The sequence below is a fragment of the Pagrus pagrus genome (genome assembly GCF_965226575.1).
Source record: "Pagrus pagrus genome assembly, chromosome: 3".
Taxonomy (NCBI): domain Eukaryota; kingdom Metazoa; phylum Chordata; class Actinopteri; order Spariformes; family Sparidae; genus Pagrus; species Pagrus pagrus.
This window is the reverse complement of record NC_140187.1, coordinates 3,823,557-3,847,790: the sequence shown is the minus strand read 5'-3', so window position 1 is coordinate 3,847,790 and position 24,234 is coordinate 3,823,557. Positions and strand designations below refer to the sequence as shown.

The following is a 24,234-nucleotide window of genomic DNA, read 5'->3' as shown; positions in this document are numbered from 1 at the left end:
GGGGGGGGGTGTTGCATGAACCTGCATATCTGAAAAACACGGTGTTACAGGCCGGCCGGTGAATCATTAATCTGCAAACGGGACGTAACATCGCCTTCACGTAACTGGTTCGCTCTGCCCCCTCCGGGTGAGCACTGATAGCTGGCTCAGAGCCTGAAGAGAGACAGACAGCTCTGTCCTCACCACCGCTGGCACTCAGTGTAACACACACAGTCACTCCTGACCGACAAACACCAGGGTGACGGTGTACAGTTTGATCTGAGGCCAGTCTGAAGTGAACACACTTGAGATTTTTCCTCTCACACAAATCATGCAAACAAGTACTAAATGCAATAAAAATGCAAAAATTGCAACAAAAATTAAATAGCATAGCAAAGAATAGATGTGATGTGTTCAGATCTTTCTTGGTTTGTAAAATAAAAGGTGCATTCCACACTTTTTCTCTAAAATTAAGTGCCACCAAAAGTCATCGTCTCTGCTGTTGAACTTTGACCCACATGACTAAATGATGCAAGTTCAGAGGTCGACACCGGCGGGCCGCAGAGTGACGCGGGCAGCACCTTGGCTGGCCTCCTTTCCTTATAGGCCGATGGACGGGGGCTCGTTCCCTTGTGGTCAGAGGTCAGCCAGACATGTGTGTGTGTCTGTGTGTGTGTGTCTCTGTGTGTGCAGCAGCTGATATGAGTCTCTGAACAAAGACTAAAGATGTATTCAGACTTTAAAGGTAATAATGGTGAGTTTACAGTTGAGTTGAAGTCAGAAGGATTAATAGTTTTAGTTGTATTTTTTATTTTTTGCATTATTGTTTGAAAAATGCATGCCTTACAGTAATATGTGAGCCGAGTGCACAGTAGTTGTACGTTATGACACTATAAAAAGTGTAGTAATCATTTTACTGTACCTTCCTGCACTGGTAATAGTATTATGTAATAGTATAGGACCCCAAAAGTGGCATTAACAGGAGGGTAGCAGCAGCAGCAGTTGCACTAAATCGCTGCGATAGTCGTAAGTCTATTTTGTTCTATTTAAGTGCAAACAGAAAACTTTTCCTCTGATTCCAGGTTGTAATATTGTTGCAAAAACAGCCAGATTGTTTAGTTTTTCCTCAGAGCAGCAACTACCGACTACACAGGATGAAACATGAGTTTATTCATTTATTTAGTCTATGATGGAGACATAAAAGTAGATTGAATTGGTGCCAGGCTGCCACCTGTCTGCCTTCATTTTCCTGGATGTTTTGCACGGTGAAAAGCAGTTTATAGAGAACTAATCATGCTGTTGGTGTCACTATTCAATATCCATTATACTGTATTGTGCAATCAACGTATACGTTAAAGCAACAGCCTTGTCCATTGCCAGTTTTAGTGCAGATAAATACGAGCCGACGTGGCTTGTTTTTTAAAATGCTGAGCAGGCGGGCGAGACCGAGCCTGAACTTGACCTCAGTTCTGGTGAAACAGCCAGTTGTAACTTTATAGGTCTGACTTTAATAATGCACAAGAAGAGGAACAGACAGGAAAGAAACCTGATAATTGCACTTATGTAACACTGTTTGCTCAAGTTTTTTTTATGAACCATTGTCAAGTGTGCTGTACCCTGTCAGCAGTCATAAAGCACAGACGCCGCAGGATCTTTAACCTGGCTGCGTTTTGCTTTTACAACATTTACACCGTCAGAATTAAAATCTTAAAGCGCTGAAGCAGTGAAGGAAAGGCTGGTTGTAGATGTGACACGAGAGCAGCATGCAGGACTTCGAGGAACCGTATCAAACGGCCTTGTGTGTCAGGATTAAAACGGTGTTTACTACACAGAGACGTGAACGCATCGCTGCCTCTCTGTACCTTTTTACTATCTGTTGTTTTGTGATGTAACGGCAGGAAACTTACAGTACGCTATCTGAAAACAGTGAAAACACAGATTAAGTAATCAGTTAAAGAGCCTCAAAGGAAATGCTTTAAAACACAGAGACAGAGTTTCCATTCATGAAGCAACATGTACAGATGAGCCGTTACACAGAACAAGTCCTGCAGATCTTACTGAGAATTTCTTATTCCTCTCTGGTTTGTTTGTTCGCGGGTCGAGCAGCAAGAAGGTCAAACATTTCTAAACCTGAATTATGAATGCAGGTTGCACAAACTGCACAATGTACAACTAACTCTAAAAGCAATGCAGCGTTTTCAAAATAACCCCCAGCTCCCTCAACTTATTAGAAGTTACAGAGAACATGAAGACAAACAACACTTTTTGAACTTTGAGTTTTTGTTAGAGCCGTTTTGGGGGAAACATCCACCAGCCAGTGTCACGGCACCATGAGACAATTTCTCACTGGCAAGGTAAGTTTAATTAAGAACATTTTTTAAATAGCGTTTAAAAGACAATTAAAAAACAAAGCAAACTTTTGCAAATAAATATGTAAATTGTAAACAAATTCGCATTTGAACGACAATTTAAAAAGCTGTCATGATATCAGACTTTCACTACATGATTATTGTGCTCAAACAAATTCAGGATAATAATATCATCGCAATATCTGTGAAATACGAAGATATTACTCTCATAATACGAGTGTGGGGAGGTGAAGAGAGAAGTCTGTAAGCAGATAACATCACAGACAAAAGCTGTACAAGGCCAAACATCTGAACTGGATAAGCAGACGATATTATTATAATGTGTGTGTTATAAACACAATACCAACATTTCATTTTTTAATATCAGCGTTATCGTGAATATCGAGATGTTGGACCAGGGGTGTAACGATACATCGATCCGGATCGATATATCGATTCAGTGATCAACGATCCAATAGCATCGATGCAAAGTAAAAAAACATCGATTCATATCGCCGCCATCGTTAAGATACGCCTTTATTTCTAAACAGTGCTTTGTTTTTATTAAAAACAATAGATTGTTTTCCATTTAAATGTCTGGAACCACTGATAAAATAATATTCCAGTAATACAATTCAAATCAAATCAAATCAGAATCAGAATCAATAAAATATTGATCATGATGAAATTTTGCGACACCCCTAAAAGCGAGCACATAAAAAGTTACAGATTAAAAATGAGTTATCTCATTAACTGTAAAAACACAGCAGCACCTGTGTGTGTGTGTGTGTGTGTGTGTGTGTGTGTGTGTGTGTGTCAGGGCGGTGGTCCGTTTATGAGCTTTCTGGGACAAAAACACTGATAGAGAAACGCTGACTGAACTACTTTCATCAATGGTAACTGATAATGTTATTTTGTGAGCTGTGTGTGTGTGTGTGTGTGTGTGTGTGTGTGTGTGTGTGTGTGTGTCATCTGCCAATCATACTTCACTTTCCACTTGATGCTCCTCATTCGGCGATCGTTACAACTCTTGCTCCGTGTACTGTATTCAGTGGTTATTCAGTGTTTTGGATAAATCGTCACATCTTCATGTAATCAGAAGATCACTGCAACAAAACCAAATCCTCTTCCTTTAATCAGAAAAACATGTGATTGTGTTGTGACCTGGTTGTGTTGTGGGACATTGTGTGTATTTGTGTAACATGAGCTTATGAATTGGAAACTTTACAGCACATCACAGTGTCAAACATAAGCCAGGGCTTTGTGTTAAACTGTTCACAGGGAGATATGATATCTGCAGTCCTTCCTGGTTGGTGCTGTTCTTCTTCATATCATTCAAAGTTACCATTGTTTGTATCATAATTCACGGTACTTGATGCTTCGCGTGCTGCCAATTTAAGTGACATCGGAGAACTGACACTACAACGGCTACAGTGACAAGCATCAGTGATTTAGAGACTGTAAGAACAACAGCAATATACTTTAGTCTTCGCAGTTTTGTAGCTCTGGCTGCTCGAGGAAATTGATAAATCAGCCAAACGCTGCAGGGATTTAGCATTTCCATTAAAACACTTGTACCTGCTTGAAGATGTGTCTTTAACTGATGACTTGCTTGGCATCTATAGCCGTCAGACGATCTGCTGTAAACACTCATCCTCCCTGCGGTGATATTGAAGAAAGCTGCAGACAAAGCTCCATTCATTTGCTGGCAAACACGTTTAGTTTCCTAGAAATTCTTCATAATAGAGCTCCTCTGTTATTTGGTTATTTAAGAGCTTTTATTATGAAGCAACACGGTCAGTTAATGTTGGGCTTTCGCCAGCTGTTACTTAACACGACTCGTGATACAGCTGAAATCAGACAACGCCGGATCAATGAAATACAGCAGGTTTGACTCGGAGCGGCTCAAAGCTCCAGTGGACAAAAACCCAACAATGGACGTAACTTTGTCTAAAAAATGGATTTCCCCTTTAATGTTGTTGTGAAAAAGTCCTTTCAGTTGAAGGCTCAGATACTTCGACCCATTCACGAGTATATACAGTACACAATCTATATCGTATCTGGAGATAGTCTTACTGTATACGACTGGTTTATGGTTTGACCAGTTGTATCTGTAAAAGAAAAAAGGTCCAGATAACACAGGGCGGGTGTGTGACGTACAGACAGGCAGTTAACTTGAGACACAGTCGGCTGTAAGTTCATAAAATGCCTCGAAGTGATCCAACACACAGTCCTGAGAGGCGAAGTTATGGACTGCAGCAGGAGAAAATAAATGTTTATTTCATGTAGCTGCAGTTTCTGTTAAATCTATGTTAGACTCACTCAGATCGAGACCAACTGCACGTTCAGCCACTGAAGTGCTCACTGTACCGCTGTACAACAAATGCTGCAAAGTCACCGTTCATCAGCTCCTTGGACTCCTTCAAGGCTTTCCAATAATGAGCATCATGATCAATGAGTGAACCCATTGAGGGGCTTGTAGTCTGCTGCCCATTTTGATCAATACCTTCAAACTCTGACCCGGTCTGTGAGATTTGTTTCAATATTTCTCAATGAACGAGCCTGGTGTCATCTTCAGATCGTTAGCTTTTTCCAACCAACCGTCTGAAACACAAAGAAATTCAACGAATTATCCTTAAATACTGAGAAATATGTAAGAAGCTGGAGTCGGTGTTGTTTTAGGGGTTTTCTTGCTCATTGTTTCAGCTCGAGAGTGTTGTGTAGGCCTCATCAACTGTCTCTGACACATAGCAGGACAAAGACTTTAACCAAACAAAACCTAAAGTCCACTGGAGTCCACTGTCGGTGTCGCTGCAGTGACGACAGCGGCAGGTAGCAGCGCGTCGGTCCGAACTGTGCACTGCGTGATTCAAACTGTACAGCAAACAGCAGCTGCAGCAGAGCGGGTTAAAGTACCAAGTGCTCTGACGTAAAGACGTGCATGTGCCTGATAACAATGCAGGGGGGGAGACCCTCTGTCGTAACAGTGATAGTGTCATTAGATCAATTAGATTAGATTATTATAAGACTTTAGTCTATACTGTATATAATTACACTTATAAAACAGTATTTTAAAGATCCAGTGTGTGGGATTTTGCAGCATGTGGCTTTGAGGTTGCAGATGCAAACAACTGAACTCCCCTCGCCTCATGCTCACCTACTAAACCCTCTTCAGAGCCTCATTTGTCCCATCTGGGCTCCTGTAAAAAACACGGCGGCGTCTCTGCAGATTACAAAAGCCTCATTCTAAGGTCATGAAAGCACAACGACTCTTAGACACACTGGTGAAAATACAATTATGACTATTTTATTACATTTCTGCCAACAGATCCTCAAACTGGACCTTTTAAGTAATTTGATTAGGATCACACTGATCGGGCCACAAGAAGTTGGTAAAAATACGCAGAATATTACCCATAGTGCTGAAAATATTACTATTTTAAAGACTTTAAAGACAGATGTTATTGGTTAAGTAAAGTCTGTTGTGTCACTTTTTCCACTCTCACTCTGTTTTATTTATATGGAGATATATTTCATTTCATTTTAAAGTAAAGAAGTCATGACACGTTAATTTAAAAATAAGTTTGGGGACAAAGGAAAACGTGTTCCAGGTGTTTGTTGTTTCATCCAGGTTATCCCGTCTCTGGTCCCTCCGGTTCTGCCTGTGTGTTTGGACCTCGTCCTGAGCTGCAGCTTGTGTTCAGGCAGTTGGACTGTGTATTAATGCAGACGGCTGCACGAGGCCTGTTCATCCTCATTCCTTCCCCCTCTCTCACACCGTGTTTTCTTTAGTTTAGTTTGGTTTAGTTGCATCTTTTTTTAGTTGCACCATACAGCTTCACTGATCTACTGACTGTCCTTCATACATTAAGTTTACATATTTTGTTGCAATACCAGTAAATAAAAAAGAGTTTCCCTTCTTTGGTCATGATCTCAGAGCCGGGACGTGACCCTCTGAAATCAAAATTAGGTTTTAAACAAAACAGAAAAAATCCTCATTTTGTCTTTTTCAAAGCCGAATCAGATCAGAGCAGAAGTAAAAACTCAACTCTGACACTCTTACCTACAAGGACTGGAGTCCTTGATGAGACTGCCACCTTGTGTCTGTTTACTATAATGCATTCAGTCCAGAGTTGCAGCACAGACGTCATGATGTTTAGTCACACAGGGTGGTGGAGGGCTGGATTTCCGGATCAACTCTTTTCTCCGCCCACATCAAAAGTACACAGATAAAGAAGTTTATAACAGGTTATAGTCGGTCATCAAGCGACAGGAATGAAACCTGCAGGCAAAACCTGACTTGCTCAGGAAGGAGTCCAGCCTTGAGTCTGACGCCTTAGACGACTCGGTCATCCTGATAACTGAGAGCTAGGTTTCAGTTAAAGGTGTGATATGTAAGAATTTGCCACCTGTCAAATTCATATTTAAAAGAAATCGGTGGCAGCAGATCACTAGAGTAACCACAAACTGCTGCTGACTGTAGCTGTCATTAGCTAGTTAGCTCAGTCAGCTGCGCAGCCAGCGGTTCTGACTGGGAGCTTGGGACCAGGGGGGTGGACATTTTAATCTTTTAGCTTTGGGCCAGGGGCTAGTTGGTTAGCATGCTAACTTGTAGCTAACAACTTTATTGTTCGACTAACGCGTTTCAGCTTGTAGGCTTCATCAGGGTCAAAGGAAGGTGAAGCTGTGTCAGAGGAGCAAGGACACACCGCAGGCAGAATCACTGCCCCACTTCCTCTCAGCATCCATGTTAAACATTTACAACCCAACATGGGACTTGAACCCACAACCCCTGAGATTAGGAGAGTTATGCTCTACTGACTGAGCTAGCCTGGCAGAGACTGACTTGATTTTGGTGCAGCATTAACCCTGATGGCCTGAGGACACTCAGAAAGTTGGATGTCTGTGTCATATGTGCCCCTGATCTGGTGCATTTGTCAGCGATCTCCAAATACTGTTGATGTCGGGGCTAAAATCAGAGAGTGTGAACTCGTTATAAGACGACTCTGCCATCTGATGTCCTGGGTTCACACATTAGCCGCTTTTACGCAGCATGTTTCAGGTGGAAAAGTTGCCCTCACCCATGAAGAGAGAGTGGAGAAAATGTTCTGAATAAGTGAAGACTTTGACCTGCTGGTGGCGCTACATGAAGAGTCAGGTGGGAGTCAAAGGTCAGTGGGGTTCATCCTCTGGGATTAACGTACCAGATTTCACGGCCAATCATCCAATAACTGTCGAGATGTTAAAGTCTGAACTGAAAACCCCCGACGTGCCCGAGCTGCTCGTGACCCTCCAGTGCCTCCATCCCCCCGTCGCCACGGTTACACACACAAGGGCAGAGAGAAGGTGTCGGGGAACGCCGTCTCCTTGACGACGGTAAACAGGTCTGTCAGTGTGACTTACACACAGGTGAAACATTAGCCAGGCTCAGAGAAAGAAACCACACACACTGACACACACACACACACACACACACACACACACACTGGTCGGGACAGATGGCGGATTCGCAGCGAACATCTGAACCCACAAACTTTGTGCATCAAGATGAAATCTGGTAAATCTGCTCCTTTGTATTCAGTGTTGTGTTGGATTTGTGTTTTATTTCAGTCACTGTGTCTGAAAGAGGCTAAAACATACAGAGAAGTTATTTAAATATGTAGTTTAGGTGGGAGTTTATCATGTCGACTGGATGTTTAAAATGACTTCTAGATACTTTCTGATGTTTTTCTTGTTTTAAAACATACAAGATGTGCACGTCTTCCCGTCTGATTGTTTTGAAGGCTATTATCATTATTAGTATTATTATTATTTGTTACACTCTCTCCTCCATCCTCGTTCTATATGTGCCTTTCCTTGTCTTCTTATTCTCCATGTGAAGCACATTGTGTTTTCCCTGATGATGAAATGTGCTACATGACAAATCAAGTGAGAAAAGTTCCCTGTTTTAATGAGATAAGTTGATTTTTGTGGAGTAACTGGACAGTTTAGAGAGTAAATATGTCCTACAATAAGAAAAGTTTGTTGTAAAATTAAATTATTAGGTGTGTCGTACTAATGGGAGAAAGATTTGTTGTTAATTTTTTGAATTTAGTAGAATATCCTCATTATAGCGAGAAACTGCAGATACTTTTTATTTTGTCATAGTTGGGGCAATATACAGCTGGAGCTGCTTATCCTTCTTCATTTTGTTTTAGCAAAGATAAGTTATTTATTATTTTGTTAGTGTTGAACAACTTTAACTCCCACGAGTCCTGCTGCCGTTAGACTCCAGCTTTTCTATGGATTTAAAGGATAACTCCACCAATTTTAAACATTAAAGTGTGTTTACAGGATCTTGGGGAGAACTGCTGCATATCTGAAAAGATGGCATGAAGTTTTTGTGGCTCCAGAGGAAGCTGCAGTGATGTCACTCAGTGGCTACGTTGCATTGTGGGTAATGTAGGCGCCAGGTTTTGAAAAGCGGTCCGCTGGTTAAGCAATGCTCTCCAAACTCCTGACACTGTTGGACTCATCTTCCTTTTCAAAACCTGTCGCCTACATTACCCACAATGCAACTCAGCCACACAACTCAGCGAGTGACATCACTGGAGGCAGTATATCAGATTACATGAAGCTTCATGTGTTTTGTTTGCTTTTATATTATGTAAAGTATCTTTCTGTAACATGGAACAAATGAAATATATGATTATTTCTTTTTAGGTTTTTAGCTGTTTGTTTGGAGCCAGATGATGATGTCACATATGTGTGTGTGTGTCTGTGTGTGTGTCTGTGTGTGTGTGTGTGTGTGTAGGAAAGCACATGTAAAAGTAGAGAAGGATTTGGCTAAAGTCTGGCCCAACAAGTGGGGCTTCCTGACCGAGACCTACAAGGAGGTATGTATGCAAACACAAACACAAACACACGCTTTAGAAGACACTGAGACACTTGACAACTAAGAAATTGTCCTCGTCCACACAAGCACACACATGTTGTGTTATATTTCAGTACGAGAGGGAGAGTTTGAAGCTGAAGGAGGAGGCAAGAATGAAGCTTCCCCATCACCTGGATGCACGACCTCCGACCCCTCCAGAAAAAAACATCCACGTATGATATCTATCTATCTATCTATCTATCTATCTATCTATCTATCTATCTGTCTGTCTGTCTGTCTGTCTGTCTGTCTGTCTATCTATCTATCTATCTATCTATCTGTCTGTCTGTCTGTCTGTCTGTCTGTCTGTCTATCTATCTATCTATCTATCTATCTATCTGTCCTCCTTCCTTCACTCTGTTGATGTGTCTCTCCTCCAGGTCAGCCCCTCTCCTTCGGTTCCCCAGACGACCCAGGCCTTCATCGGTTGGCGTTCAGCTCACTCACATCTTCAGCTGGAGAAGTACGGCACGGTGCATCATGGGAGGCGTAGTTTTCTCAAGGAGCTGGGCTGGCCTCTGGACGCTTGCAGCTGAAGCCACTCCAAGTTGTCTCTCGGCTCATCATTGACTCAGTACTGAATGTGGGGGAAAAACAGAGGGAGCTACGAGGATGTGGCGTTAAATAAAGACAAATGAAATCAACCTCGAGATTATATATATCTTAAAACATTCGTCTGTGTGTCTCAGAAAGTTTAGTTTTTGTATTACTGACCCAAGCTTCCATAAGTGGAAGTCCATAATCAATTAATTTTCTTCATTTTCAATCATCAAAATGTTCAAAAGTGAAAAATAAAAATAACTCAAAAATGAAAATTATTCCTGTGTGGCCCAAAATACAAAACAATATACGATATAAATGATTATTCTCAACATAACTGATCAAAATGGCATACAAACACATTGATTCTAATACGGGTCATTTTGACCCACTTAAGGACGAGTGTAGGGTCCAATCACTCATGAATCTACCTGATATAACAGGTACTGTTACACACAGGTACACTGTACTTCTACTACTACTACTACTACTAATAATAATAATAATAATAATAATAGATTTAGGATAATATTTTTTTTTTTGGCCTACATATGGTATTAATAGTAACAAATGTCATTAGTTTGATTGTGTAAAAATATAAATCGATATTTATAAATATTAATTGGTCATGAATGTGAATAATAGCTAATAATAACCATAATTGAAGAGCAGATGTCTGAACACCTTTGACACACTTCTTCTTTTTTGGGGGAAATTTCCCCTGAACGTCTCACGCATGACTCACGTTACTGCGCTGACGTAATGACATCACGAGGCCTGTGTGGCGAAAAGGCGGAAGAAGAGAAACAACAACAACAGCAGCAGCAGCAGAAACCTTCCGGCTCGGCGACGATTAGTTGACGAGAAGGACGGCGGAGCGATTTAACGAGCACTTGTTCGGTCTCGCAAAGTGCCGGGCGGGTTCTGTACGGTCCAAACAGTCGTACGTGTTGGCATTTAATAACAAACATGTCGATATTTGGTAAGTTGTTCGGCGGCGGGGGTAAGGGTGGGAAGGGGCCGACACCCCAGGAGGCTATCCAGAAACTCAGAGAAACCGAGGAGATGTTGGCCAAAAAACAGGACTTTTTAGAGAAGAAGATCGACCAGGAGCTCACGACGGCGAAGAAGAACGGCACGAAAAACAAACGAGGTGAGAAAAAAGCTGCTGAACTTCTTGATTTTGACGTGTTTTGGTCACACCGCTAGTTAGTTAGTAAGTTAGTTAGCCCGCAGGCTAACTACAGAGGAGGAGGAACAGGAAAGTTGAGCAGTTGACAGCCTCCACCTCACCTCACCTGAGCACAGGTCTCCATTTTTAAATGTCTGTTTTACCAGCAGCCACCGTGTTTGTGACAAAACTACCAGACTGAAAAGTTATAAAACTACCAGTCGGTAAACTAAAGTTTGAGCTACACTTAACACTTAACCCGTAATAAATCTGCGAACTACAAAATGTGGCATGTTCACTGACTTACTGACAAAATCAGCCAAAATTAAACATTTACACTTAAACATAATTAAAATAACCAACGTTTTAAGTAAGAATATCACACTAATAAACTTGATTTTTGCTGTTTTTATAGATTTTATACTTGATTATGTAATTGTAAACACCACAGCTGCTCCTGTTTACTCCAGATGTTTGACGCTAGTCTCAGATTATCTTACAATTATATTAAATTAACAGAGTTAAACATCAGTTTCTGTTTCAAGATAAATCCCTCTTGAACTTTTACAACCTAGAGACTAGATAAACAACACATACAGCTGTGTCGAAAGTATTTCAAGAGTCCTCAAAAGCTCTTCTGAACATTTGGATAAACATATTTAGTCTGCTGTGTGATTCATACAACAGTTTTTCATGGCGACTTCAATCCAAACAAGGAAGCTGACACAGAGACATTTCCTTGTTATTTCCTTCCTTGTTTTAAGGTTTAGTTACTTTATACGGCCTCCTGTCCGACGCATTTGTCTTGCATCAGGCCAGACATCACAATAAAAATAAACATAAATAAGAGCACATGTGCAAACGTTAGCTTGAGATAAAACAAACGAGAAAATTGGTCATAAAGTCAATCCAAGTTTTATAATTTGTCAATAAGAAATATACTTTATTATATAATTTCATACACAATTACATAATTATGCTTTTTATGGTCCAAAAAGTGCAAAGTGACATTTGTGACTACTGTTACTGGGACGTCACTTTTAAAGAATACGATAAAGATGTTTTTTTTATTACGCGGCAGATGAAATTATCCTTGATCCTGGATTAAGGGCTAGAGTAAATACTTGTCGCCCTGTACGACTCTGTATGTTGTCAACGGGGCTACAACTGCTTCTTAGTTCGTTTGCTAACAGTTTGTTCGGTTTAACTGAGGTGACGCTTCTCCTGTTTCACTTCAGAGTGTTTTTGGAGAAGAGGCGAAAGCTCAAGACGGCTGACTGTCCTGATAACCTTTAGTCAGAAAGGGTTTACACTGATTGAAAATGTTACTCAGTACATTTTGTGTATTTACCTCTCAGTTACTTTACTGGTTGTTAGAGATTATTAGTGAATTACACATTGAGGTGTGCCAGTGTAATAAATCCAGGTTTCTGGAGGCCTGTGAACACAGCACAGCGCTCCTGTGTTCCTCAGCAGTTTCATTTTGATTTGTGTCATGGGAGTGCCGTTTTACTGGTCAAACAGAGGCAGAGCAACAACGGGAGGATCTGTTTACTGTGTGTCGACGCTTTAGCCACCGTGGACATGGCTTTTGCTATGCCAACGTTAGATTTTAACCTCCTGAATAACAACCAGCAGGTATTTTACGTGACGTACAAAGTGGAAACTCGCTTACAAAAGACTACACGCACATTATGTTCTTTGTTTCTGCTTTGACTGTGGTGGAGGTGTGGTGGTTTGTTGGATTTGCTTAGTGCTGGCAGTGTTAGTGGCTTGAGAGAGCACAGGATACAGTAACTTTGCCACAGACTGCTCTTAGCACCGGCCACCGGCCAAATGCTTGTAAAATATTAAAGTTTGTACATTTACACAAGTCAAGACCTTTAATATCAAACGTTTACGGTGTTGTATATTTTAAGTTTATGCTTCTACACTTTACAACAAAGTCTTTGTGCAGTTCCCTGTTTGTCTGTTTGGATGAACTCCAGGACAAACATGGTGTAATTTTACTACCACCCAGCTCTAATTGTAGTGTTTCAGGAGCGTTATAAACATATTGTGACTTTACCGATTACCGTGATATTTTTGTCACAATAGTTGAGGCTAGGAGCTATGAGATAGCGCATCCCTAATTACATAGAGCCCAAGTGCCAGCTGTGGTTGCTGAGAGATCTGGGATGCAACCACAAATCCTCTTGAGGAAAAAGGCACAACACTAACACTCAGACCACGAGCACCGTCAGCTCCTTTGAAACTGGTTTTAAAAGGCCCTTCCTGGCATTACACGGTACACAAGCTTCCAACCCTGAAACCTGATTTTCAACATAGTTACCGACCTCACACTGGCCGGCTGGGGGATGAATAACGATAAACACAATCCATAAATTCCTCTTAACAAACCTACCATGATAACATCATCTGCATGAATGCTCTTGGTTGGTGTTTCCACTTTTTACTACCATTCTTCACCTCCTTCTTGCTGTTTTGCTGTCAGGTATTTTTAATAAGGCCCTTTGGCATCGTTGAGCATTTTCCACTTGGGTTTGTCCCCCAAGCTGTAGATCGTCAAAGCAATGAGGAAAGAAATGAAGAATGACATCACGGAAAGAAAATGCCTATGTAACAGCAACTCATGCAGTATGTCAGCTCTTCCGTTAGTCAAATATTATGAAAATTTACAAGCAAAAATGTAAAAGATTTGCTGGGTCCAGCTTCTTAAATGTGAGGTCTTTGGGTTTTGAACTGTTTGTTGGAAGGAAAGAAGCAACGTGGAGACGTCACCTCGGGTTCTGGGATATGTGATTAGTAATTCTCACATTTTTTCTTTATGTTTTATAGACTAAAAGAAACAATCGAATAATAGTGAAAATACCCTGCATATTGATAAGAGTGCATACCTCCACCAAGGCCCAACAGTTCCCTTTTGTACTCACTTATAGAGCCACCTATAACACGACTGATTTCTTTCATCAAGATCCATGCAAAGAACTGATGAAAATGTCTAAAGACGTTTCTATCTCATAATGTTAAAAAGTTCCTGGATCCATCCCTTTATCTGGATCCACACAAAAACTTAATGAAGTCTGTTCTGGGCTGAGATGCACCCTCCTTACAAGTTTTGTGGAAATCTGTTCTGCAGTTTTTGTGTAATCCTGCTGACAACACGGGTGAAAACATCACCTCCTCGGCAGATATAATAATGGCTAGTTTCAGCCCTGACATCAGCAGCGTCTTCCTAAATGTTTTACAGGCAGTCCATCGTAAAAAAGCCACTTTTTCTTGTTAAAATGAGACCAGAATGGCTCATTAATATACACATTTCATGACAGAAGAGACTGTTTGTCAGTCAGTACTGTAAAACACCACTGAGGCTGTGAAGTATTCAGGAGGAGAGAGCAGGACAACAGGAAAAACAAACGGTCACATTAGTGCTCTGTGAAATCAGAGGCGGAGGTCTGAATGCAGCTGGGCAGCTCAGATAATCTCATCATGATTTGTGTGATGTTGGGTAACGATGTTATCAGTCCAGGAATAGGGCCGGGCGCTGATATAATCAGATGAGACTGGAACTGTCAGCTGCCGTCTGGCTCCTGGTGGACCCGACCAACCACATACAGTGGACTGATAAAGGGTGTGTGTGTGACAGAGAGAGGGAAATCAACCCAGTAATGTTTTAAAAGCATCAACAACTCAACCCTGTTGAAACTTTTCTTTATTCTGCAACTTTACATTTCTTTTTTCAGATTTATCTTGTGACAACAGTCTGCTCATGCTCTGCTTTGGTTTAGGCACAGAAAACACTCAGAGTTTGGAAAAGATCATATTTTGGATTAAAACACTTGTTTTGGTCGTCACAAACGTGGCAGGAGATTCTCAAAGTCCTGAGGTTTCCCCTTAAAATAAATAACTTGTGATGTCCTCCTCTCCTTTGTCCTCTAGTTTTGAATCCATAGTATTTGTTTGTCTTCGGGATACAATGTGCAATCAGTGTCTTCAGCCGTGGTAACAATCCCAGACAAATTAAAAACCAACCAGGAAACCATTATAGGACTGTACGTCAGCGAGCTAGACAGCTTTTAATCATTCATGTGGCATTCACTGCCATCCTGTAATGAAATTCCCCACGATCAGCTTATTGTGAGTGTCTTTTTTTCCCAAATCCACAATTAAATCATATGATTATTGCTCCGGATGAGCAGGTGGCATCTTGCATTGTGGCCTCTGCCACCAGCGTGTGAATGTGTGTGTGAACGGGTGAATCCTGACGTGTTGTGAAGCACTTTGAGGGTCGATGAGACGATAAAAGCGTTATATAATTACAATCCATTTAACATTTATCATAACGTGAATCAATATTTGAGGCCTGAGTTTATATGCAGAGACATTATTTCATGACATCCCTGTTAACAGGATACTTGGTTGTGTTTTTCAGTTCAAGGAATTTAAAATAACTTTCTAAAATGTGTTTTAATTAAGTGTATATCTGTGTGACAGATCTTGGACAGGATGAAAGCAAAGATTATTTCTTCTAGCTGTGGATTTTTTGATCATTTTATTAAAAGACCCATTTGAAAACATAAAACATGAATCACTAACTGTTTCAACGTGTCAGTGAACAGCAGACTGACTTCCAACGAACTTTCCACTGACATACGTCATCTTTATTGTAGCTGTCAGGTGATGCAGTTACCTGTTGCTGCTGAAAGAGGGCGTCAGCATGCAGGAAGTATTTCCCAGCTAAACCCAAATCCTCATCTTAACCACCATTAACTTTGATCTTTTTAAAAGCTAAACCTAATATAACTTCTACCTCATCTTCTAATCCTGTTTCTGAAATGAAGCTGTGATCCAGAAACACACCAGCTCACACACTTATCTCTGATGACTTCATCACTGCGCTCCCTCGTCACATGCGAGTGACTCAGCAGCTTTGAGTCATCATGAGGTGGTTTTTCCCATTTCAGCACTAAAGGGGGAATTCCTCGTCTTCTGATTGAGATTACTGAAGACGAATGTCAAAACTTGGCACAGATCACAGACAGATACTGAAGTGCTGCATACAGAACATACAGTAAAAAAAGAAACAGTTAGTGAATTAACAGATCATTTAATTCTGTCAATTAAATAATCGGTTAATTCACTAATTGTTTCTTTAGCTGGCAACAATGTTGAGTTGAATCAGCTTGTTCCATCTTAAAATTTGAGGATTTGTGGCTTTTTTACATTTTATATTAATGTTTATTGAATATCTTTGGATTTTAGACAGTCGGTCGGACAACATGTAAACACATCTCCTCAGGCTCTTACAAGTTGTAATGGCCTTTTTATTGTTGGTATTTTATGAAATGAACGATCATTTAATTGACTGAACAAAATGCAGATTAATCAATAATGAAAAAAGTGTTTGTTGAATCTCTAATATGCTAAAATGCTAAAATTATGCTACACAAGGCTGCAACTGATATACAAGGTTTTCCATCGTCGGTTAATCTGTCAGTTATTTTCTTGATCAATCCCTGAACTGTTGACTCGTCTATTTTATTTTTAGTTTAAAAAAAAATATTTCAGTCTGGCTGTCAGTATTTCACCGTTTAAGAAGTAATAGGGATGGATTTTTTTTTTTTTTTTTAATAAATAAGCTTTAATAAAAATTATTAGTTTTTTGTTTGATTGCACTTATTTCACTGGTTATAATACAAATACAATTCATTCTCATACTTTCTGAACTGGTTGCATAAATGGACCAATAATATCATTATTAGACAGGTTCTGATACCGTGTCCTTTTTCATTATAAAGGTCAAAACTGCAGGAAAGACTGTTGAATCTTTGGGAGGGAAAGGGACTTAACTTAGGACGTGACTTGACTTGCCCAAGAAAAAATGAGTAACATGCCTGTTGTTATATCAGGATATTATGAAAAGGACCAAGTTGATGACTTCAATAGCTGGTTTTGTCTGAACAACGGTCTGAAATCAAAAGATATTCAGTTAACAGCCATCAGATCCAAAAGCCTCTCGTGTGAGAATTGGATTTTTGCTTCATGTACCGCTTCAGCGATGAAGCCGTTATCAAAACAGTTGTCGATTAAAGCGACACAATGTGACCCTCTGGAGAAAGATGGTTGATTGTTGGGTCTGATCCAAGGTTGTGAAGTACTGATGCTTTGGGGCAGTGTTGGACCCGAACTGTCATTTCAAATTTGACGACCTGGGAATGAGACATTTTCTGATGATTCAACTAATTGTTTCAGCAGGACTGCGAATGAAGTGTCACTTTTTAGTACCCAACCAAAACCAGTCAAAGGTTTTCCAATTATTATTATTCCGTCTGTTTCCGATGAGACCAGACCTCTGTGAGTTTGAGCATATTGTGTCTGCAGGCAGAGATTTTGGCTCAGACAGGATTTTATCAGATTAAGAGAGTCCTGCTCCATTAGGACAAACACTGTAACTCAGCAGGCAAACAGCTGAGTGCAGCTCATCTCACAGCAGCACAGCTCCTCCTCCGTCCCTCCTGCAGTCGCACAAAGCGAGCTGTTTCTGCGGCGTGATCACAAAATACCAAAGGTCCACTGACCGTGGCTCGATGTTCTGGTCGTGCTGCAGCTCGTTGTGTCTCTGCCGCAGTTCCCATGTTCACTCGAATTGTTTCAGAAGCATTGTGTCTCCAAGCAGAAGGAATTTATCTTCAGCTGTGTGCTACAGAATTAACTGTCTGTCTCATTGTCTCAGTCCATCAGCACAAATTAAAACAACACTGAGAGTGTAACGCCACTTCATTAAATATGAGCTGTCTGCATAACTAACCAACTTATTCGCCGTTTCTCTTTCCGTGCAGCGGCTCTACAGGCCTTGAAGAGGAAAAAGCGCTACGAGAAGCAGCTGGCTCAGATCGACGGGACGTTGTCTACCATCGAGTTCCAGAGGGAGGCGCTAGAGAACGCCAACACCAACACCGAAGTGCTCAAGAACATGGGCTACGCTGCAAAGGCAATGAAGGCTGCGCACGAAAACATGTAAGAGATTGTATTTTATTATCGTCCTAGCTGTTTTTAACATCCTTTGGTGGGTGGGTGGGTACAGGATCTGAATGGCACATCGTTCATTGTTAGTTTATATATTGAGACAGTTTTGTATTTCTGCACACATGTTCACGTCCTCTCTCGCTCTCTGTGGCCTCCTCGTTTTTACAGGGACATAGACAAAGTTGACGATCTGATGGCGGACATCACAGAACAACAGGAAGTGGCTCAAGAAATCTCGGATGTCATTTCCAGACCGGTCGGTTTTGGAGAGGATTACGACGAGGTGAGAACACTGCAGTAGTTACTTCCTGACGGTCGTGGAACGATCAGGGGGGAATGTATAGTGTTAAACGTTGTCAGACACAAACCTCAGAGCTGCTCAAGCTTCATTCACTCCAGAAACAAGCAAGGATTTATGTGTCGAGAGCTGTAGCTTTGAGAGCTGGACTTGAGTAAAAAAAAATAAGGATGAACAACTCTACTTGGACTCGTCTGCTGTGAGACGTGAGCTGGTGACCTGTAAATGTTGAAAAATGCAATATTGTGCCTTTTAGAGCTCCACCAAACTGTCATGAATGATTTATAACATAACAGGGATGCACGCAATGTCTCCATGACCGAATACAAACTGTCAGGCTGTGTTCAAAATCATAGACTTACACACGAACATACTGCCGACCACATACTGCACACAGCCTGCTAAATGAACATTTAAGCATGTTATTACCAGCAGATGTATCAAGCAAAACGTCTGAATCAATCACAACATCACCGTCTCCTCCGTACTTCCACGTTGGAGCATTTATTTTGGTAAAACTGCCAATATTTGATATCTACACAATTGATTTCTCGTCTAAAATATTCTCAGAAATGAAGTTAACGATGAAATGGCATGTGAAAGATGTAAATAAAACTCCAGTGCGGCGCTTGAACTGACTAGGAGTGCTGAGTATGAGACAAACCAGAATAAAATGTAGGAAATGCTGAATGTATATGAGAGAAATGATCCTTCCATTATAAAAAGGAATAAAACTTTGTGACCTGCCGACACGAGGCGGCTCAAAGTGTTTTTACAGGGGCAGAAAATTACATTGAAACACATTTTAAACAAGAAACAAAACAGTAAAACAAGTTAAATATAGAAAAATAAGCTACAATAGAAAAGAGACAGTAACAGTAACAGTTACAGTGAGGTTCATGATATCGATCAAAGCCTTAAAATTCAATTCAAATTTGATTCAAACTTTATTTAAACTCTTCAAGTTCCTTTGTTCCAGATATGTGGCGCATAATAACTGAAATAATTGCATGATGACCAATGTGTGTGTTTTGTGTGTGTGTGTGTGTCAGGATGAGCTTATGGCCGAGCTGGAGGAGCTGGAACAGGAAGAGCTGGACAAAGATCTTCTGGGAATCGAAGGAGCAGAGGACGTTCCTCTACCCAGCGTACCATCTACATCACTACCATCGAGACCAGGTAATGACACGTCACATGATTCACTCTGACCACATCGCCGACATCTACAGAATGAGACATCTAACTTTCACGTTTATCTCTGTTCCCTCTGTAGCCAAGAAGAAGGAGGAAGAAGACGAAGACGACATGGCGGACCTCGAGGCCTGGGCGGCTAACTAAGCTAGCTGGCCCTGTTAGCTAGTCAGTGCCCCTCACCTGTCTGTCTCTGTGCTACCAGGCTGGTCCCCAGACATCTGGAAGAGAGACAGGGACTCTGGGCTGCTGGCTTGCTGCTCCGTCATAAAAGCCTACGTCTCAATATCTTAACCATGCCCCCAACCTTAAAGTATGCACTTGTCCACATAGTCACTTCAAATGAAATAACCCCAGGCTTCTCTCTTCTGATGAATGTTTCAGTACGAATCTCTTTGCTCCGGCTGTGCACTGCTCTGTTTCTAAAGGGCATAGAGCAAATGTCATACCCGAACAGCCTGCGGTTATGTAAATGGAAGTTCTCCTTCTGGGGGATAAAGAGTGCATGAATGTGCACTTTGGTCAGGAGCGTGCAAGTACATACTTCTAGGGTAAGAGTGTGTGGGGGAACAGGACGAGGCTTGTTTCTGGGAGGAATGTGAAGAATCAACAAATGTGTGAGGATGAGAAAAAACAAAAAAAAACAAACGGAAAGACGACATGACTCAGCCATTTTTCTGCTTCCTGCGTTGTCATCTCTCTGCTCTTCTACAGCGATGGCGACAAATCATCGTCTGCACTCGTCTCTGCGCAATCTCAACAGCAGCAAAATAAGAAACGATGAACATGTAGGACCGCCTCACTGAAATATCACTGTCAAACTACGAGACGATGGGATGTTACAGCAGGGGAAACGTCTTGTAAGGAGGATCTGATCCCTCTGTCATCAGCTGGTCACTTAGTCACTCAGACTCAAATTATAACACTAATGCTGCCCAAACAGGCTTTGCAGCTTCATTTATTTGCATTCTCAGATCTGCAAGCAGACATGGCTGCTTCAAGCGTAGAGGTCCGTTAAAGAATTTGAAGGTTTTTTTAGGTGACGGTATTCAGTACTTCACAAAACGGCAAAAAATAAGATACAAACGGTTAAAAATGAATCAATTTTTTTATGGTTCTTCTTTTATTTTCCCTTTAAATCACCTTTAGCCCCAGAAATATATCTCTGGACCCGTTGGGAAGTTAGGAACCACTGCTCGATTTAGTAGGGTAATCAGGTACCTGTGTGTTTATATGTGGATGGAGTTTCAGCTTCATTGGATAGTGGATGAGCCAGAACTACAAGAACAAGCTCACACCTGCAAAAGCCGCAGGCTGATTCATAGTAAGCAAGTCGATGCAGCTCTTTTCAAGGCTCCCCCATTGGTCAGCTCGTTTTCAGTTATGAAGCGCTGCTCCTCCGTCCCTCAGAGCGACGTTATGATCACTGTTTACAGGAGAGAAGGTGCAGGCTGTTGAGAAACCACCAAGAAACTGCAAGGAACCAATGCAACGATCAATGTTATAATTGATAAATACATTATGACATCAGAGAGATAACGGAGAGTTAACTTTTTTGGAGCTTGACTCACGCCAGGTACGAAGGCCCATTAATAAATTCAGGTCCAACTTTCCTCACCTCCAGTGGTATCTAATCATCCAGTTTGACCAGGTGCACAGATATCTGCCTTAAACATTTCTCCCTACACTCCAGTGGAGGTAAATGAAATTTAATTTGTGTTACTTGCGTTGAAAAACTTAATTTAAGAAACAAAAATCAACATTAACAATTGTTCTGTATTACCAACGTCTCCAACGCTCTGGATAGTCCACAAAACACTGGAGACTGTTTTCACAGGGACTCATTTCTATCAAAAATACAAACATTTGATGGATATGTGGAGTTACGAGCTACTTGTGATACATCGTAGGAGTAGTGTGACTCCAACAGCCGTCTGAGGGCAGGTTACAACACCTCGGAAGGTGTTACTCAATCTAAAGCTGCACACCTGCAGCACCTCGTCTGTCTGTGGTTTAACAGTGATATAAACTCTGAGACGGTCCTACATCGGTTTAATTCAGAGGTAATGTGTGTGATGAGTGTGTGTGTGTGTGTGTGTGTGTGTGATGTTTTTTCAGCCTTTTTGACACAGTGACCTCTTCATGAATATTCAGTCAACCTGAGACGAGCTGGAATACTTTAATTTGCTCTTGGCTCACCTGTAGTGCAAACATGTATTCAAACGTTGAAACGAACGTGAGACGTTTCATGTTGGTCTTCACAGTAAAAACAGCTGCAGCGGCACTTCCCTCCTTCTATCAGCTGACACATTTATGCATGGACGGACTGGGGTCGATCTAGAACCGAACACATGACGTAGACTAACTTCAACTTGAGTAAATTTAATAAAGATTTGACACTTTTGCTGAATTTTTGTAATTAAAAATCACTTTATTCGCGAGTGGGTCGACCCCAGTCCTGATATTTAAAGACGAGCTATTGAAAAGAAACTTGCAAATGCCAATAGAGTTTGTATTTCTTATTTTTTTTTCTGTTTTGTTTTTTTTCCTGTTTACATAAAATATCACTCATATTCTGTCTGGCTGTACAGAAACATCGTGTGGCCTGCAGCCAGTACATAAAAGGTTGGACTTTGGAGATTCTCCATGTGGCAGCCATGTTGCTCTGTGACTGGGGTTGTATACAGTTTATCTTAATAAAGTTGGGATTCAATGCAAAAAATATTGACACTGTTCCATCTGTTCATTCATAAATACGTTTCTCTTTCATGCTTTCCTTTGGATTTTGGTTCTGTGTAGTCAGCAGTGGATGTGCTTTTCCAGTGTACCAACCCGTCTGGTGCGTCAGGTTATTTCTCACGGTCTCCTCGTATTCATCTCAAGTACTGTACTATGAGATTTAGAGGCACAGAAACAGAATATGCAAGTGAAGTGTAACTATGAGAGGGATTTCTCTTGGTAGATGTGACTTAGCAGCATGAAGTTTCTGCACTGAGAACCACAACGAAGAGATTAAACCTTAACCAAGTTCTGTTGACCTCTGAGCTCTGCTGCTCAACGAGCTGTTGTGATCCAATGTTGTTTTTACAGATTTACTCGCCACCTCCAGTCACATTTGATTGGATATTATCATGTATAAGCCTCTCAGTGCAGGATGAGTCGTCAGTAATGCATAAACGTTTTACAGGAAGAGAAAAGAGAAAAATATCTTTATTGAGATTTTATACATTTGTCATAAACTAAGCGATAACAGAAAAAAGTCGTGCTAACACGTTGATCTTACAATGTCACCAAAATGCAGAGCTTTAATTAAAGGTGGTATCATGGAGCTACTTCACACACAATCCTTAAACTGGACCTTCATGTTTACACAAAGTTAACTGAAACCTTTTCTGATCCTCGCCCTCTGCTGCGGTCCGAGCTTTGACCACATTACCTGGTTTCTGCTGCTCGCTGCACACTGTACACCTCAACAATTGTATTTTGTGTATACGCCCGTATGTTGTTTTTTCCATGAAGATATTAATGAATGCTCCCTTATTGCATTTCTAGCTGCTCAGTAATTCCTTTGGCACCTACTTCACATAGCCTGGACACAGTTTTAACAAATAACTAATCCTACTGTGTAAATAATCCTATTTATGCAGAAAATCATAATTCCCTGCGAGTTAAATATTTTCAAATCCGATCAAAGAATCGCAGCGGTGGAATATTACGAACTCTTGAACCTGAGTACAAACCTGTGAGACTTGAGAGCGATTGGGTGACAGCCCGCTGTGGTCCTCATCAAGACCCCCTGAAACAGGCTCTTAAATTAGCTGCAGGGTTGTGTTTCTGCCCTGTAGGCTGAGATTAGACCCTTCAGCTTCAGGCCTTCAGTCTCATGCTGTATTTCTAGTTTTCGGGTGAATCGCACCAGCAAGGATTCACTCTTAAACCCCATGAAATCAGTCAATCAATTTAAGGCTAGCTTAGAAATAATAAAGATTAAGTTTGAACCTGTCTTTTCCTCCTCTGTGCTACTTTTACTGTAATACAGAGCTTGTGTGCAGGACTTTAGCGTCCCATGTTTGTCTTTTATTCGCATAGAAAAGGCCAAATATCAAGTAACTAACTTTTATTGAAGACAACTTCAGTAATCCTATCTGTTGCCTTGCTACACACACATCGACTGACGATTACCTGCAGTTGTGAAAGATTGTTCTGTGAGGACTTTTCCCCTCAGTGACACTGAGACCAGGTCCGGTGTGGAGGAAATACTGGAGCAAAGGTCAAGGCCGAGGTCAGAGTTAAAGTTGGGCAACAACTATTCTTAGTACATTCACACACATACAAATAAGTGTCTATCTTTCTTAACTTTGCCTCCTTGAAGCCACTTGGGAGCAATTTCTGATGCTGGCAACAAATTGCAGCTTCACCCAGAGACTCACAAACCAACAAGTTAACCCTCGTCGAAATCTATTTATGAGCACACGTGATGATAAAATGAAAGAAAAGTTGAGTCTTCCTTCTGAAGCTCAGTAATGATGTGACATCTTTGACCAGCAGGCCCTGCAGTGTCATCATAAATTCACTGAGCACTCTGACAGGTGCCAACAGTTTCTAACCCAGAACCAAATAGACCGGTGAACCGCATTTCTGTTCCCACCTTGGAGTTCAATCTTGGCCAAGCAAAGAGCGAATTCTTAGCTGCTTAACCAAAACTTCAGTTTCTCCTCAGGCTATTGTCTAGCTTCGCTGATGGCAGTTTCATCTGATTATGAGATTG

General features: G+C 41.1%; 2 protein-coding genes across 2 annotated transcripts; both read left to right on the top strand.

Moving 5' to 3' along the window:
* The first annotated feature begins 7,709 nt into the window (after positions 1 to 7,709).
* LOC311255239 (ciliary microtubule inner protein 1-like) lies at positions 7,710 to 9,884 on the top strand. The gene is made up of 4 exons (XM_084349541.1): positions 7,710 to 7,884; positions 9,121 to 9,202; positions 9,315 to 9,413; positions 9,621 to 9,884. Exons 1-4 carry the CDS (start codon positions 7,826 to 7,828, stop codon positions 9,774 to 9,776), a joined length of 396 nt encoding a protein of 131 aa, XP_084205667.1. The 5' UTR covers positions 7,710 to 7,825; the 3' UTR covers positions 9,777 to 9,884.
* A 687-nt stretch (positions 9,885 to 10,571) lies between these two features.
* Positions 10,572 to 22,192, top strand: chmp4ba (charged multivesicular body protein 4Ba). The gene is made up of 5 exons (XM_084349540.1): positions 10,572 to 10,933; positions 17,791 to 17,968; positions 18,146 to 18,260; positions 19,328 to 19,454; positions 19,549 to 22,192. The coding sequence occupies exons 1-5, from the start codon at positions 10,750 to 10,752 to the stop codon at positions 19,611 to 19,613; spliced, it is 669 nt and encodes a 222-aa protein (XP_084205666.1). The 5' UTR covers positions 10,572 to 10,749; the 3' UTR covers positions 19,614 to 22,192.
* Positions 22,193 to 24,234: the final 2,042 nt, after the last annotated feature.

What these genes read in the sequence shown, in the direction of transcription:
- chmp4ba (XM_084349540.1), top strand. Translation starts at nt 10,750, where the DNA reads ATGTCGATATTTGGTAAGTTGTTCGGCGGCGGGGGTAAGGGTGGGAAG. An exon ending in CGGCACGAAAAACAAACGAG is followed by an intron (nt 10,934 to 17,790) that starts GTGAGAAAAAAG and finishes CTTTCCGTGCAG; the next exon opens with CGGCTCTACAGGCCTTGAAG. An exon ending in ATCACTACCATCGAGACCAG is followed by an intron (nt 19,455 to 19,548) that starts GTAATGACACGT and finishes TTCCCTCTGTAG; the next exon opens with CCAAGAAGAAGGAGGAAGAA.
- LOC311255239 (XM_084349541.1), top strand. Translation starts at nt 7,826, where the DNA reads ATGGCGGATTCGCAGCGAACATCTGAACCCACAAACTTTGTGCATCAA. An exon ending in TGACCGAGACCTACAAGGAG is followed by an intron (nt 9,203 to 9,314) that starts GTATGTATGCAA and finishes GTTATATTTCAG; the next exon opens with TACGAGAGGGAGAGTTTGAA. An exon ending in CTCCAGAAAAAAACATCCAC is followed by an intron (nt 9,414 to 9,620) that starts GTATGATATCTA and finishes TCTCTCCTCCAG; the next exon opens with GTCAGCCCCTCTCCTTCGGT.